General features: G+C 41.2%; 1 protein-coding gene across 1 annotated transcript in view; it reads right to left on the reverse strand.

The window, feature by feature from the left end:
- Positions 1-11,270: 11,270 nt before the first annotated feature.
- The window catches only part of LOC106607063 (ubiquitin carboxyl-terminal hydrolase 43), an 86,719-nt gene continuing 81,921 nt past the window's right edge, over positions 11,271-16,068 (reverse strand). Inside the window, exons 13-15 of the mRNA XM_045720322.1 lie at positions 15,787-15,945; positions 14,753-14,923; positions 11,271-14,527 (exon numbers count right to left, since the gene is read on the reverse strand). Of these exons, the coding sequence (XP_045576278.1) occupies positions 13,386-14,527; positions 14,753-14,923; positions 15,787-15,945 (1,472 nt within the window). The 3' untranslated portion in view covers positions 11,271-13,385. The remainder of the gene's footprint in view (positions 14,528-14,752; positions 14,924-15,786; positions 15,946-16,068) is intronic.

The raw sequence follows: 16,068 nt of genomic DNA on the forward strand, positions 1-16,068 counted from the left end.
GATCATGAGAACGGTGAGGAATCTGCCCAGAACTACACGGGAGGATCTTGTCAATGATCTCAAGGCAGCTGGGACCATAGTCACCAAGAAAACAATTGGTAACACACTACGCCGTGAAGGACTGAAATCCTGCAGCGCCCGCAAGGTCCCCCTGCTCAAGAAAGCACATATACATGCCCGTCTGAAGTTTGCCAATGAACATCTGAATGATTCAGAGGACAACTGGGTGAAAGTGTTGTGGTCAGATGAGACCAAAATGGAGCTCTTTGGCATCAACTCAACTCGCTGTGTTTGGAGGAGGAGGCATGCTGCCTATGACCCCAAGAACACCATCTCCACGGTCAAACATGGAGGTGGAAACATTATGCTTTTGGGGTGTTTTTCTGCTAAAGGGACAGGATAACTTCACCGCATCAAAGGGACGATGGGCGGGGCCATGTACCGTCAAATCTTGGGTGAGAACCTCCTTCCCTCAGCCAGAGCATTGAAAATGGGTCGTGAATGGGTATTCCAGCATGACAATGACCCAAAACACACAGCCAAAGCAACAAAGGAGTGGCTCAAGAAGAAGCACATTAAGGTCCTGGAGTGGCCTAGCTAGTCTCCAGACCTTAATCCCATAGAAAATCTGTGGAGGGAGCTGAAGGTTGGAGTTGACAAACGTCAGCCTCGAAACCTTAATGACTTGGAGAAGATCTGCAAAGAGGAGTGGGACAAAATCCCTCCTGAGATGTGTGCAAACCTGGTGGCCAACTACAAGAAACGTCTGACCTCTGTGATTGCCAACAAGGGTTTTGCCACCAAGTACTAAGTCATGTTTTGCAGAGGGGTCAAATACTTATTTCCCTCATTAAAATGCAAATCATTTTATAACATTTTTGATATGCGTTTTTCTGGATTTTTTTGTTGTTATTCTGTCTCTCACTGTTCAAATAAACCTACCATTAAAATTATAGACTGATCATTTCTTTGTCAGTGGGCAAACGTACAAAATCAGCAGGGGATCAAATACTTTTTTCCTTGACTGTATATCCCCTTTATCTGTCAAGTTTACATCCAATACGTTTTGCATATAATATGAAAAATGATGAAAGTATTTTTGCTAAGATGTGAATGTGATTTTAATTAGTCATAACAGATAACTTGCAATCATATACCCTTGCACAGTAAGTAGCCATGCACCGAGTGAGGTCAGAGAGCGTGTCAGACTGACAGAACTGTCCCCTTTGGCCAGAGTGCATAAAAGGATTGCCAACAGAGATTAACATTAGACCAGGAAACGTGAGGCAGGAGCTAAACGGCACTAACATAAGGCAGTAAGCCGATACACAAAACAATACCAACTGGTGAGTGAACATGGGAGAGTGAGATATAAAGGGAAGGAAATAATGAAGGTAATGGAGTCCAAGTGTGAATCATAATGATGAACAGGTGCGCGAAATGATGAGTGCCAGGTGTGCGTAATCATGAATCCCAGGACCGGTGGTTAGTATTCTGGCGATGTCGTACGCCGGAGGGGAGGAGCAGGAGCATGCGTGACATGAAGTAATAAACTCACCTTCCTTTAGACCAGAACATTGCCAGATTGCAGCTATGCATGTAAAGTGGTCTGAATCCTGAATAATCAACACGAGGTGTAGGCGAGAAGCTCACCTGCCAGGCAATCACTGGTCTGGCTGATTAGCTGTCCTAAGTCAGATATCGAGAAAAGTGAATCTAAGTGGGACCATTCCACTACTCTTCAAATCATCTCATCCTACTACGAGTCTCAAACGCCGTATTCTCCAACCATCATCACTTTTGGGAACCGTCAACACGGCAGGCTATCTTCCAGAGTGAACACAGTAGAAGAGATGGGTCCGGACCCTTTTGGACAATCAGAGCCTTACAAGCGTGCCGCTGAAAGGCCAACCCACATCCTTCCTAAGAAGGCCTGGTTCCGAAAGAGATAAATGGCGATCAAAGCACTCACACGTAAATACATTCATCATTTCTTATTCCAAACGGGCGGCGGTTTGTGTGCAAACTATATGATTACTGTGAAAATAGTTCTAAATTGTATCGACGATAAGTGTATTTTTTTTTCTCTCTCTCTCCATGTCACTGTGTCAAAAGCCATATTGTGTCAGTCCGCTAGGGACCTTTGTCTCATGTAGTAAGTGTGTATGTTTATTCTGTGCTATTATTTAATTAGCTAGTAAATAAATAATTTAACCAATTTGTGTAGTAGGGAATCATTTTTGCAGATGCATGAGGTTACGATTGTTTAAAATGATGACTTGATAAGAGGTAATGATTAATAAGATGACTGTTTATCGATGTAATAGATATATACCTTATAGAGTTTAATTTGGGAGATGGTAACTCTTTAAACAATCTCTTCCGTGGTGCCCGAAATCCTTATGAGGTAATTTTTACATGATTCATTTAATAGGGTAACAATTAAACATAGTTAGTGGATTAAATAAATAACAGTCTTCAGATTAATGAAAGTTAACTCACGACACACTCCTGCATTGTCTTGGGTGTGTGCTTAGGGTCATTGTCCTGTTGGAAGGTGAACCTTCGCCCCAGTCTGAGGTCCTGAGCTCTCTGGAGCAGGTTTTCATCAAGGATCTCGCTGTACTTTGCTCCGTTCATCTTTCCCTCGATCCTGACAAGTCTCCCAGTCCCTGCTACTGAAAAACATCTCCACAGCATGATACTTCCACCACCATGCTTCACATAGGGATGGTGCCAGGTTTCCTCCAGAGGTGACGCTTGGCATTCAGGCCAAAGAGTTCAATCTTGGTTCCATCACACCAGAGAATCTTGTTTCTGTCACGGCTGTCGAAAGGATCGGACCAAAGTGCAGCGTGGTTGTAGTTCCACATTTGATTAAATCCATGAAACTTTTGCAATACACAAAATAACAGAATTTACAAAAACAACAAACCGTGACGCAGAGAGAAACAAACACTACTCAAACGATAATAACCCACAAAAACAGGAAGAAAAAAACCCTACTTAAATATGATCTCCAATCAGAGGTAACGAGGACCAGCTGCCTCCAATTGGAGATCAACCCAAACAACCCCAACATAGAAATAGAAAAACTAGAACTTAAACATAGAAATAGAAAACATAGAAAAACACAAAACACCCCCTGTCACGCCCTGACCTACTCTACTATAGAAAATAACCTCTTACTATGGTCAGGACGTGACAGTTTCTCATGGTCTGAGAGTCATTTAGGTGCCTTTTGGCAAACTCCGAGCGGGTTGTCATGTTCCTTTTACTAAGGAGTGTTTTCCATCCGGCCACTCTACCATAAAGGCCTGATTGGTAGAGTGCTGCAGAGATGGTTCTCCTTCTGAAAGGTTCTCCCATCTCCACATTGGAACTCTGGAGCTCTGTCAGAGTGACCATCGGGTTCTTGGTCACCTCCCAGACCAAGGCCCTTCTCCCCGTTTGCTGAGTTTGGCCGGGCGGCCAGCTCGAGGAAGAGTCTTGTTGGTTCCAAACTTCTTCCATTTAAGAATGATGGAGGCCACTGTGTTCTTGGGGACCTTCAATGCTGCAGAATTTTTTTGGTAACCTTTCCCAGATCTGTGCCTCAACAAAATCCTGTCTCGGAGCTCTACGGACAATTCCTTCGACCTCATGGCTTGGTTTTTGCTCTGGCTTGCATTGTTAACCATGGGACCTTATATAGACAGGTGTGTGCCTTTCCAAATCATGTCCAATCATTTGAATTTAACACAGGTGGACTCCAATCAAGTTGTAGAAACATCTCAAGAATGATCAATGGAAACAGGATGCACGTGCTTCTTTCACATGCATTGCTTGCTGTTTGGGGTTTTAGGCTGGGTTTCTGTACAGCACTTTGAGATATCAGCTGATGTACGAAGGGCTATATAAATACATTTGATTTGATTTGATTTTGATTTGATGCACCTGAGCTCAATTTTGAGTCTCATAGCAAAGGGTCTGAATACATATGTAAATAAGGTATTTCTGTTTTCATAAGGTATTTCTGTAAACATTTCTAAGAACCTGTTTTCGCTTTGTCATTAATAATTGATTCAATTTTAGAATAAGGCTGTAACATAACAAAATGTGGAAAAAGTCAAGGAGTCTCAATACTTTCCGAATGGACTGTAAATACCACTATTTTCCATGCACTGTAATTTACAAATTGATAAGATCTATTGATAAGAGCTAGGTCGGATAAATTAGTAAGCCGTTTGGATAAGGGGATTGTAAATATAAATGACAATTGTTTTAGATCTACTGTATTTTACCATATGTTCGCTGGAGACAATTGTGAAATCAGTCATATGGCAGCAAACTGAAGCATATCAACATATCAACTTTCCCACAGTGAGATTTATGAAATGTTTATTCCATTACGCAGAATTTAATTCCAAGGGATGAAACTTGGAGACCCAATCTACAGGCTTCTGTAGCCATGCACAAATGGTAGTATAGCGGCAAACCTACCAAGTTGATTTATGATTTCTATAATGTTTTAATTATATGCCCAGACTTTTCACTATATTTATTTTTTACAATTCGTATTGTGTTAAATATTAGCCACTATTATTCCATTACATTGTTAGTTTACCTTTCTTTCCTCTGTCATGTGTGGTTGTTCCTGAGTATCGATAGCAATAGTGAATCATATTAGGTTAACGTATTACAAGTTGTGTAATCATTTGGGACATGTAGCCTATTTGAGTCATTATGAACCATACGTGGCAGTTTAAACCTGGATCCTGGAGCATGGTTCACAACAACTGGACCGTTGTAATCACATTTATGATTAATGAAGATTATTAGGATAGATTTATAAGAATACTGTTCAACCCCTATTCTATACTTTTCTCACCTTCCAATATTTAATGGAACAATATTGAATATGGTAACTTTCAGAATGAATCAAACCACTGTATGTTTTATTCACCAATATATTTAGTGCTTAAAGGCTCTCCAAAACGTTTTTTTTATATTCATAAATACTTTCCTAACCCTAAATAATATACAACATCACAGTATTTTTAAATCTACCAATTAGTGCTGAAAAGGAGATTCATTTAAATACACACATATTCGAGGTCGACCGATTAATTAGGGCCGATTTAAGTTTTCATAACAATCGGTAATCTGCATTTTTGGGCGCCGATTACATTGCATTCCACGAGGAAACTGTGTGGCAGGCTGACCACCAGTTACGCGAGTGCAGCAAGAAGCCAAGGTAAGTTGCTAGCTAGCATTAAATGCATCTTATAAAAAACAATCAATCTTCACATAATCACTAGTTAACTACGCATGGTTGATGATGTTAACTAGCTTGTCCTGCATTGCATTTAATCAGTGCGGTGCCATCATCGAATCACAGCCTACTTTGCCAAACGGGGGATGATTTAACAAAAGCACATTCGCGAAATAAGCACAATCGTTGCAGGAATGTGCAAACCATAAATATCAATGCCTTTCTTAAAATCAATACACAGAAGGATTTTTTTTTAAACCTGCATATTTAGTTTAAAGAAATTAACTTGGGAAATTGTGTCACTTCTCTTGTGTTCATTGCATGCAGAGTCAGGGTATATGCAACAGTTTGGGCAGCCTGTCACGACTCCCACCGAAGTCGGTCCCTCTCCTTGTTCGGGCGGCGTACGGCGGTCGACGTCACCGGTCTTCTAGCCATCGCCGCTCCACCTTTCATTTTCCATTTGTTTTGTCTTGTTTTCCCGCACACCTGGTTTACATCCTCTCATTACTCTACGTGTATATTATCCTCTGTTCCCCCTATGTCTGTGTGTGGTATTGTTTGTTCATTACGTGTGTGACGCTACGGGCTGGTTTTGCGCCGGGTATTGTTGTAACCCGCGGTTTTGTTATTTGTACCTATTTGTGTAATTTGTGCGATATCGCTTTTTTCCTTGGGCCGGAGTGTGGTGACGCAGTTGCGTCCGGCTGTTTTCCTCTGTCTAAATAAAGTGTGCCTGTTCACTCATCTCTGCTCTCCTGCACCTGACTTCCTTCGACCAGTTGCGCACACTCTGACACAGCCTGGCTCATTGCAAACTAATTTGCCAGAATTTGACATAATTATGTCATAACATTGATAGTTGTGCAATTTAACAGCAATATTTAGACTTAGGGTTGCCACCCGTTTGATAAAATACGGAACGGTTCCGTATTTCACTTAAAGAATAAACGTTTTGTTTTCGAAATGATAGTTTCCAGATTTGACCATATTAATGACCAAAGGCTCGTATTTCTGTGTTTATTATATTATAATTAAGTCTATGATTTGATATTTGATAGAGCAGTCTGACTGAGCGGTGGTAGGCAGCAGCAGGCTCGTAAGCATTCATTCAAACTTTACTGCGTTTGCCAGCAACTCTTAGCAATGCTTGATTCACAGCGCTGTTTATGACTTCAAGCCTATCAACTCCTGAGATTAGGCTGGCAATACTAAAGTGCCTATTAGAACATCCAATAGTCAAAGGTATATGAAATACAAATGGTATAGAGAGAAATAGTCGACACGTCAAAATTCCTATAATAACTACAACCTTAAACTTCTTAACTGGGAATATGGAAGAACTGGGAATTTTGAACCATCACCTTTCATATGTTCTGAGCAAGGAACTTAAAACTTCTTAGGGCTAGGCGTCCCGTCAGCGGGACACCTGTCAAAAACTTCCGGTGAAATTGGAGGGTGCGCAATTCAAATAAATAATCATTAAAATTATGGATATTAAACATCTAGGTACATACAAGTGTCTTATATAGGTTAAACACTTAAATTCTTGTTAATCTAACTGCATTGTCCGATTTACAATAGGCTTTACAGCGAAAGCATGCCATGCGATTGTTTGAGGACGGCACCCCACATCAAAATATTTTTCAACCAGCACAGGCTTCGTAAAATCACAAATAGCGATTAAATATTCACTTACTTTTGAAAATCTTCCTCTGATTTGCAATCCCAAGGGTCCCAGCTACAACATGCATGGTCATTTTGTTAGATAAAATCCTTCTTTATATCCCAAAAAGTCTGTTAAGTTGGCGCCATCGATTTGAGTTTCCAACTCTGACTCCCTGTACCAAAACTCTAAATTCTTCCTCGTTTGGGAAGAAACAAGCCTGAAACCTTGATTAAAGACTGTTGACATCTAGTGGAAGCCATAGGAATTGCAATCTGGGAGCTGGAATTGCATAGGAATCATATCTTTCCATTGAAAGAGCATGGGCTCTCAAAAATAATAATTCCTGGTTGTTTTTTCTTTGGATTTTCTCCTACCATATCACTTGTGTTATAGTCTCATACATTATTTTAACATTTCTGCAAACTTCAAAGTGTTTTTTATCCATATCCTGGCTTTTGGGCCTGAGTAACAGGCAGTTTACTTTGGGCACATCAGTCAGACAGGAAGTGGAGAAAAATAAACCTTACATTGGCTTTTTACATGGCACATATTGCACTTTTACTTTCTTCTCCAACACTGTGTTTTTGCATTATTTAAACCAAATTGAGCATGTTTCATTATTTATTTGAGACTAAATAGATTTTATTTATGTATTATATTAAGTTAAAATAAAAGTGTTCATTGTTCATTCAGTAGTGTTGTAATTGTCATTATTACAAATGTATATATATATATATATATATATATTAATCGGCCGATTAATTGGTATCGGCTTTTTTTGGTCCTCCAATAATCGTATCGGCGTTGAAAAATCATAATCATAACCTGTAATTTAAATTACTTTCTTTCATTGATCCCTAATATTCTGAACCGTTCTCTCCATATATTCTAATGTGTCTGTAGAGAAAACTCAAATTAAAGGTACACACAAATTAAAGGGATGGCTTTAGATAAATGTACTGAAAACCCTATTGAATGAAACCTCCACATGGAATTCTGTTAGCCACGCCTGTAAAGCCTGTTACATACCTGCATAAGGTAAGTCTGAATACCAACTACTGAGAAGTGGGTAGGAAAGGTGTGTGTAGGAAAGGCATACATTTCCCTAAGAGCACAGCTCACATAGCAAGAGAACTATTTGGAATGTGCTCTCCCAATATCAACAAAACATGTATGACACACTGGCTGATGAATTTAAGAAAAATTTGGAATACAATTTTTTCTCCACAATATATCAACTTTTGTTAATCAGTTGTTCTCTACACCTTGGTTTTGTAAGTTCAGCTGGTATGATGTGGTATGGAAATGAGCAGAACCTGAGGCAGTTCAAAGTCCAACTTAGACAGATACAATGACACATGCAATTGAATATCTCCTTGTTTGTATTATGATATAATAAAGAGAGTAGTTGTGAGAAAAGCTGTGTTTAATTTGCAATTCAAATAAATTCCAGTATGGTAATAAGCAGATATTAGAGGCAGATACAATATATATGTTAAGTTCACAATTCAAGTCCACTTGTGCTTTATCCTGACGTTGCTCTCTGATCAGAAGCATACATTATCTGATTTGATCATCTGGAGCCTTCATTTACATAATTACAAATCAGGTATAAAATGTAGACTTTTACAAAAGTTGCATATAAAATATACTCAACCCATGCCCTCGCAAGGAAAGCATCCTTCATTTAGGGTCACTTCCAAAACAAGTGCTCGTTTTGGTAAACAAAATGATACAGAAAAGTTAAATAAGGTTGCAGAAACAAAATTGATGAGAACAAGTGAATAATAAAAAAAAAGGCATAACATTTGAGCTAGTGTCATCAACCAATTTGTCATGATGATTGATGGTGTAGTGTCATCAACCAATTTGTCATGATGATTGATGGTGTAGTGTCATCAACCAATTTGTCATGATGATTGATGGTGTAGTGTCATCAACCAATTTGTCATGATGATTGATGGTGTAGTGTCATCAACCAATTTGTCATGATGATTGATGGTGTAGTGTCATCAACCAATTTGTCATGATGATTGATGGTGTAGTGTCATCAACCAATTTGTCATGATGATTGATGGTGTAGTGTCATCAACCAATTTGTCATGATGATTGATGGTGTAGTGTCATCAACCAATTTGTCATGATGATTGATGGTGTAGTGTCATCAACCAATTTGTCATGATGATTGATGGTGTAGTGTCATCAACCAATTTGTCATGATGATTGATGGTGTAGTGTCATCAACCAATTTGTCATGATGATTGATGGTGTAGTGTCATCAACCAATTTGTCATGATGATTGATGGTGTAGTGTCATCAACCAATTTGTCATGATGATTGATGGTGTAGTGTCATCAACCAATTTGTCATGATGATTGATGGTGTAGTGTCATCAACCAATTTGTCATGATGATTGATGGTGTAGTGTCATCAACCAATTTGTCATGATGATTGATGGTGTAGTGTCATCAACCAATTTGTCATGATGATTGATGGTGTAGTGTCATCAACCAATTTGTCATGATGATTGATGGTGTAGTGTCATCAACCAATTTGTCATGATGATTGATGGTGTAGTGTCATCAACCAATTTGTCATGATGATTGATGGTGTAGTGTCATCAACCAATTTGTCATGATGATTGATGGTGTAGTGTCATCAACCAATTTGTCATGATGATTGATGGTGTAGTGTCATCAACCAATTTGTCATGATGATTGATGGTGTAGTGTCATCAACCAATTTGTCATGATGATTGATGGTGTAGTGTCATCAACCAATTTGTCATGATGATTGATGGTGTAGTGTCATCAACCAATTTGTCATGATGATTGATGGTGTAGTGTCATCAACCAATTTGTCATGATGATTGATGGTGTAGTGTCATCAACCAATTTGTCATGATGATTGATGGTGTAGTGTCATCAACCAATTTGTCATGATGATTGATGGTGTAGTGTCATCAACCAATTTGTCATGATGATTGATGGTGTAGTGTCATCAACCAATTTGTCATGATGATTGATGGTGTAGTGTCATCAACCAATTTGTCATGATGATTGATGGTGTAGTGTCATCAACCAATTTGTCATGATGATTGATGGTGTAGTGTCATCAACCAATTTGTCATGATGATTGATGGTGTAGTGTCATCAACCAATTTGTCATGATGATTGATGGTGTAGTGTCATCAACCAATTTGTCATGATGATTGATGGTGTAGTGTCATCAACCAATTTGTCATGATGATTGATGGTGTAGTGTCATCAACCAATTTGTCATGATGATTGATGGTGTAGTGTCATCAACCAATTTGTCATGATGATTGATGGTGTAGTGTCATCAACCAATTTGTCATGATGATTGATGGTGTAGTGTCATCAACCAATTTGTCATGATGATTGATGGTGTAGTGTCATCAACCAATTTGTCATGATGATTGATGGTGTAGTGTCATCAACCAATTTGTCATGATGATTGATGGTGTAGTGTCATCAACCAATTTGTCATGATGATTGATGGTGTAGTGTCATCAACCAATTTGTCATGATGATTGATGGTGTAGTGTCATCAACCAATTTGTCATGATGATTGATGGTGTAGTGTCATCAACCAATTTGTCATGATGATTGATGGTGTAGTGTCATCAGCCAATTTGTCATGATGATTGATGGTGTAGTGTCATCAACCAATTTGTCATGATGGTTGATGGTGTAGTGTCATCAGCCAATTTGTCATGATGATTGATGGTGTAGTGTCATCAACCAATGTGGTGTCATGATGATTGATGGTGTAGTGTCATCAACCAATTTGTCATGATGATTGATGGTGTAGTGTCATCAACCAATTTGTCATGATGATTGATGGTGTAGTGTCATCAACCAATTTGTCATGATGATTGATGGTGTAGTGTCATCAACCAATTTGTCATGATGATTGATGGTGTAGTGTCATCAGCCAATTTGTCATGATGATTGATGGTGTAGTGTCATCAGCCAATTTGTCATGATGATTGATGGTGTAGTGTCATCAACCAATTTGTCATGATGATTGATGGTGTAGTGTCATCAGCCAATTTGTCATGATGATTGATGGTGTAGTGTCATCAACCAATTTGTCATGATGATTGATGGTGTAGTGTCATCAGCCAATTTGTCATGATGATTGATGGTGTAGTGTCATCAACCAATTTGTCATGATGGTTGATGGTGTAGTGTCATCAGCCAATTTGTCATGATGATTGATGGTGTAGTGTCATCAACCAATGTTGATGGTGAAGTGTCATCAACCAATGTTGATGGTGTAGTGTCATCAGCCAATGTTGATGGTGTAGTGTCATCAACCAATTTGTCATGATGATTGATGGTGTAGTGTCATCAACCAATCCCCATTAGAAGAAGTTATGATGATGCATATGGGGCAACCCTTATGGTCCAGTATATTGCATAGCTACTACTGTATGTCTGCTAACACAATCATACAGTATATGTCCTACACATTAACATTATAGTTTAGGAGAATAGTAAATGATTGTATAATTTCATTGGGTTTAAATTCTAGATAATTTCAGATACATGAAGTCAATTCAGTTGATGGCCAGTTGATGGCCTATGCTTCTCATGGAGCGATGGGCCTAGTAATTAAGTAACTCAGAAATCTAATAGATAAATACATTTACTCTAATAGTGTTTTTCCCTTTACAGAAGCACTGTATGCTATTGTGTTGGTATTATCTGTACTACTACTACATATGTCCATATACAGTTGATGAAAGCTCAAACACATGTGCTCTACACCCTCCTAACATAAAACACACATCATACGTTTCCATCCATGGTTGCTGGGAAATCTGCACTGACTAGAACATACACAGAATGTGCATATATCTGAATTGGCATGTACCCTATGGCTGACAATTAAAATGCATTACAGCACTCTATAGGAAAAATTACTAAATGATCTTCATGTAATGTAATAGGTCGTCATGTACTGTATATTGGAACCTTAGGCAAGAGATGTTTTGGGTTGAAAATGATGAAAATCAAGACATCCCTGCCCCTCTGCAGAGTACATCAGTCAGCAGCACCTTCACAGTTGGTATCTTTAAGGGAGTTTGCCATGGCAACAGGGGAGCAGGTTTAATCCCCCCTGGTGAGTTATTGTGAAACACAGGCAGTAACTTTCTCTGGAGCTCAGCAGTGGGGCGATACAGGGAGTGACATTAAAAGCTTTGTCCCTGCTGCTCTATAAGGGGCTTACCTAAACCACAGGTGTGAGGAGGTTCCATAACAGTTCACCATCACATAATAGGACCCATCTAAGTTCACACAAGTCAATGTACAAAACTCTCAAGTGACTCTTTGTAATTATTTTTTTCCCATTTAGATGTAAAATAGAAAGTCCAAGATACTGTCTGGTATTCTTGTATGCGCCACAATGAATCTTAAACTAGATTATCTAGACCTTTATCTGGGTCCTGATGAATGTTCTGATTGACACAAACTTTGGTTCAAGATCCATTAAATCTATTGTGTATACAAGACCATCACTGTGCTGGAGTACATGGTGTGCCAACTACCCTGTTTTCAACCCAGTATTTCAATCATGTTAATTATGAACATAAATCGCCATTTCATTCCTCTACCCTTACTTCTCCTCCAATCACACACCGTCGTTACAGTACGGTAGTCAGTAACAGGTGTGTAACAGCCAGGTTATTACAGTACTTGTTCCTTTCAGATGCCAGTTGCCACTGACAGTGGATGATACATGATGAATATTAACAAAAACATAAGTGTATGAGGTCCCAGCAAACAGTTTGCAGTGGAAGCACAGACAGACAATCATTTAATTGAATCCTTTGGTGCAGGATATTCCTCCATGGCTACATCAATAGAAAATCAAGGACAGCATACAACCAAGAAAGATGCTTGACATGTCTGTGGAATAAATATGATCACAATACAGCAGTTGTACCTCTCCATTGTACACAGTCTGCATAGATTCACTTACACACAAAGACAATACGTCAATAAACATCAGTGTTAACAGAGGGTACATGATGCCCTTCAGAAACAACAGCTCTGCTGGCTATACTACAGAGACCTGGTGACCGTCTGGATGTGATGTGTGTCAATCAATAGCGTGGTTCCAGTGTTCAACAAACAATCATTCTGAACTGTCACAGAGGCACTTACATTAAACAGAAGACTATGACAGACAGTTAACTGTTACGCACTGCATTACTGATCTCAGCTGTTGGCAAAGCCTCCCCTAACAACCTGTCTTATAGTAACACCGTGACTATTCCTCTGCTCTAGCAGTGGTGGCCAGACTGCTCAGCTCACACTAACATGCTAACCCTGGCAGTAGCATTGGCACAAACTCTAAATAAGGAGACACACACGCCAGATAACTCTACTGCTGTGGCAGCAGCCAGTTAGCCTAGCGGTGCGGAGGAAGTCAGAAGCAGGACTCGGGGACGGGTCTCTGCTGCCTGCCCAGGGAGGTGGTGCTGTAGCGTGCCCGCTGCAGTGTGGCATAGCTGGGCTTGTCTGTGGCCAGGCTGCTGCGGAGGGCCGGGGGAGCTACCTGCCCGTTCCTCTGCAGAGAGGCACACCTGCGCAGGGTCAAGTCCAGTTTAGTCTGGATGTTACTGGAGCTGTGGGCACGCTTGATGTCCGCAGCAGAGCTGTTACTCTCTGTCCTCCCGTTGACAAGCTGCCCTTTGCTGTGACGGCAGTCACCTCTAGGGGCGCCGTTGGCCCTCTTTTCCTCCAGCGCTACGCCGTTCAGGGTCCCATTGGAGAGGGAGAGTTTAGACGAACTACCGTTTGCCACCTTGCTGGCTCGTCCGTGGCCATTGGCCCGGACCTCCTCCCCCTTGCTAGGTGTACTCTGAGCGTCTTTCTTCAGGAAGCCTGATTTGAAAAAGGACAAGAGGCTGTCGTGGCTCCTTACCTCCTGACCCCTCATCCCCTTCCTCTCCTCAGGCTGTAGACCAGCCTGCAGCACCCCTACCCTGGAGGTCAGCCCTGCTTGGGCCTTGGGCCTCTTCAGTGTGGAGTCCCTACTTGGGGGGGCACTGTGACTGATGTGGACCCCATCAGTGGAGCCTCTATGGGGGTGAGGGTCCAGGATCCTGCCCTGGTCCTGCCTGAACCTCTTAGAGGACCTCCGGCCCAGTGAGCTGTCATCCCTGGCTTTAGTGATAATACTGAGCCCCAGGCTTGAGCTCCTCTCTACGGCAGGCCTGCTCTGGCCCTCTGGTACTCTTGGGGAGTTGCAGGCCTCAGAGTTGGTCCTGTCCATGCAACTCAGGCTGCTCCCACTGGGGGAGCTGCCCAGGTCCCTGTGCCCGCCCTGGGGCGGGGTGGCCACTAGGGTGATGATGGGGTCCTTGGTGCACCGTGGCCTGCGCCCTGACTCCAGGTACTCCACCAGCTCCCCTCGCCTGGGGGCGGAGGGTTTGGGGCGGTCCTTGGAACCAAAGGACCAGCGCAGGGGCAGCACTTTGCTCAGGGTGTCCTTGGTCTTAGTGGGTGACCTCATGCTCACGCTCCTGCCCTGAGTGCCTCGGACAAATGGCTTATTCTCAAACCCATCTGGACCCAGAAGAAAAACAAACACAGTTAGGACTTTTCCTCATATTCCTCCTCTTTTATAATGGTTCATTGATCGACTTATCTACATAATCATCTGCTTTTTAATGATGTAATTATCTCAAAGAGATAATCCTCTTTGAGTAACAACCAGAACTTCAGACCAATCAGACACAGCGAGCCATAGTGTTTTAATTTATTTAAATGGTGTCCCAATGGGCTACTCACCTGTCTCTGTTTTGAGAGGCTCGTCCTCGAACACAGGGAGCTCTGGGGATTCGGGGGTTGGTGTGGGGCCAGGAGGGCCAGACGTGGACCCCCCAGAGAACAGGCTGCCCCTCTTACAGTCCCGCGTCAGACGGATCAGCCAGTGGTCTGACGTGGAGGAGCTGGTGGAGCCTGCAGAAATAGAAGAACACTGTTATACAGAGCAAAGTGCCTTCTACTGGACTCAACACAGCTAATACATACAAACCTGTCTCTTTTTCCTAGTAGACAGTAGGCGAAACATTTTGGAAGAGTTTGTGCATATATTATGACAACATTTTGTTAGTTGTTGTTAGTTTGGTAGCCGAAGTCTACGCCCCTTCGTCGGTGATTGGTCAACAGTAGGGATTCTTCAATAAACTTTTCATTGTGAAATAGTGCACCAAAGATCTTAGTTAGATGTAAAAATGCACAACTAAGATCTCCTCGGCAAAAACATCAAAATGAATGACAGATTTCTTGAGTTATCTTACATTAATTCTGACTATTTTGAGGAAGTGTATATTGGCTACGGCGTCTCAAGAGGGACAAACAGTACTATTGCCGCTTTTTTCTCGTTTTTCAAGCGAAAGTCTTTTAAGGGAGTATGCAATGCACAGACGTTCACTTTGCCTATCCGAGTTCTGCTAGGAGCAAACCAAACCTAGTATGCAGACGCCTTTACTGTACCTCAATCCTATGATGGACAAGGTTATTACACACTGCCAATCATATACTCTTTTGATTTCAACATTAATGCTTTAAATTCGAAAAAATGTCTGCATACTGTCATTGAAGTGCCATTCATTATTGGGTGATGAAAGCCATCATTTCACCAATAATGGATTTCAGAAGCCTTATTTCCATTACATGGACTTACTTTCAACTGAAGACCTCTAAAGGTCAGTATTCTTCCAGAACCAATTGGTATATATCATCTATTGAAATGACACAATAGAACTGCAGGACATATTGCAGACTGTGGCTTAATTAAAGGACTTGTCAACACGGCTCACCTCTGAGAGAGGAGCTGGCTGACCATGGAGGGATGGTGTTGCGTCTCTGGTAGAAGAGGATGTAGGCTCCCCGTGTGCACACCTCCCCCTCTGTGACTGGCTCTGCACTGCTGTCATCATACCCATACCACTGGGCGTCCAATGAGTTCCTGCAGAACGCTGCAGAGACACAGACACCTGTTCAGACATGCACAACAGTGTGTACTTCCATACATACTGAACATACTGATATTTCATAGAGCATTTACAGGATGCGAATATGACAGCCAGACAGTCCCTCCA

Source organism: Salmo salar, chromosome ssa06 (assembly GCF_905237065.1).
Source record: "Salmo salar chromosome ssa06, Ssal_v3.1, whole genome shotgun sequence".
Lineage (NCBI taxonomy): Eukaryota > Metazoa > Chordata > Actinopteri > Salmoniformes > Salmonidae > Salmo > Salmo salar.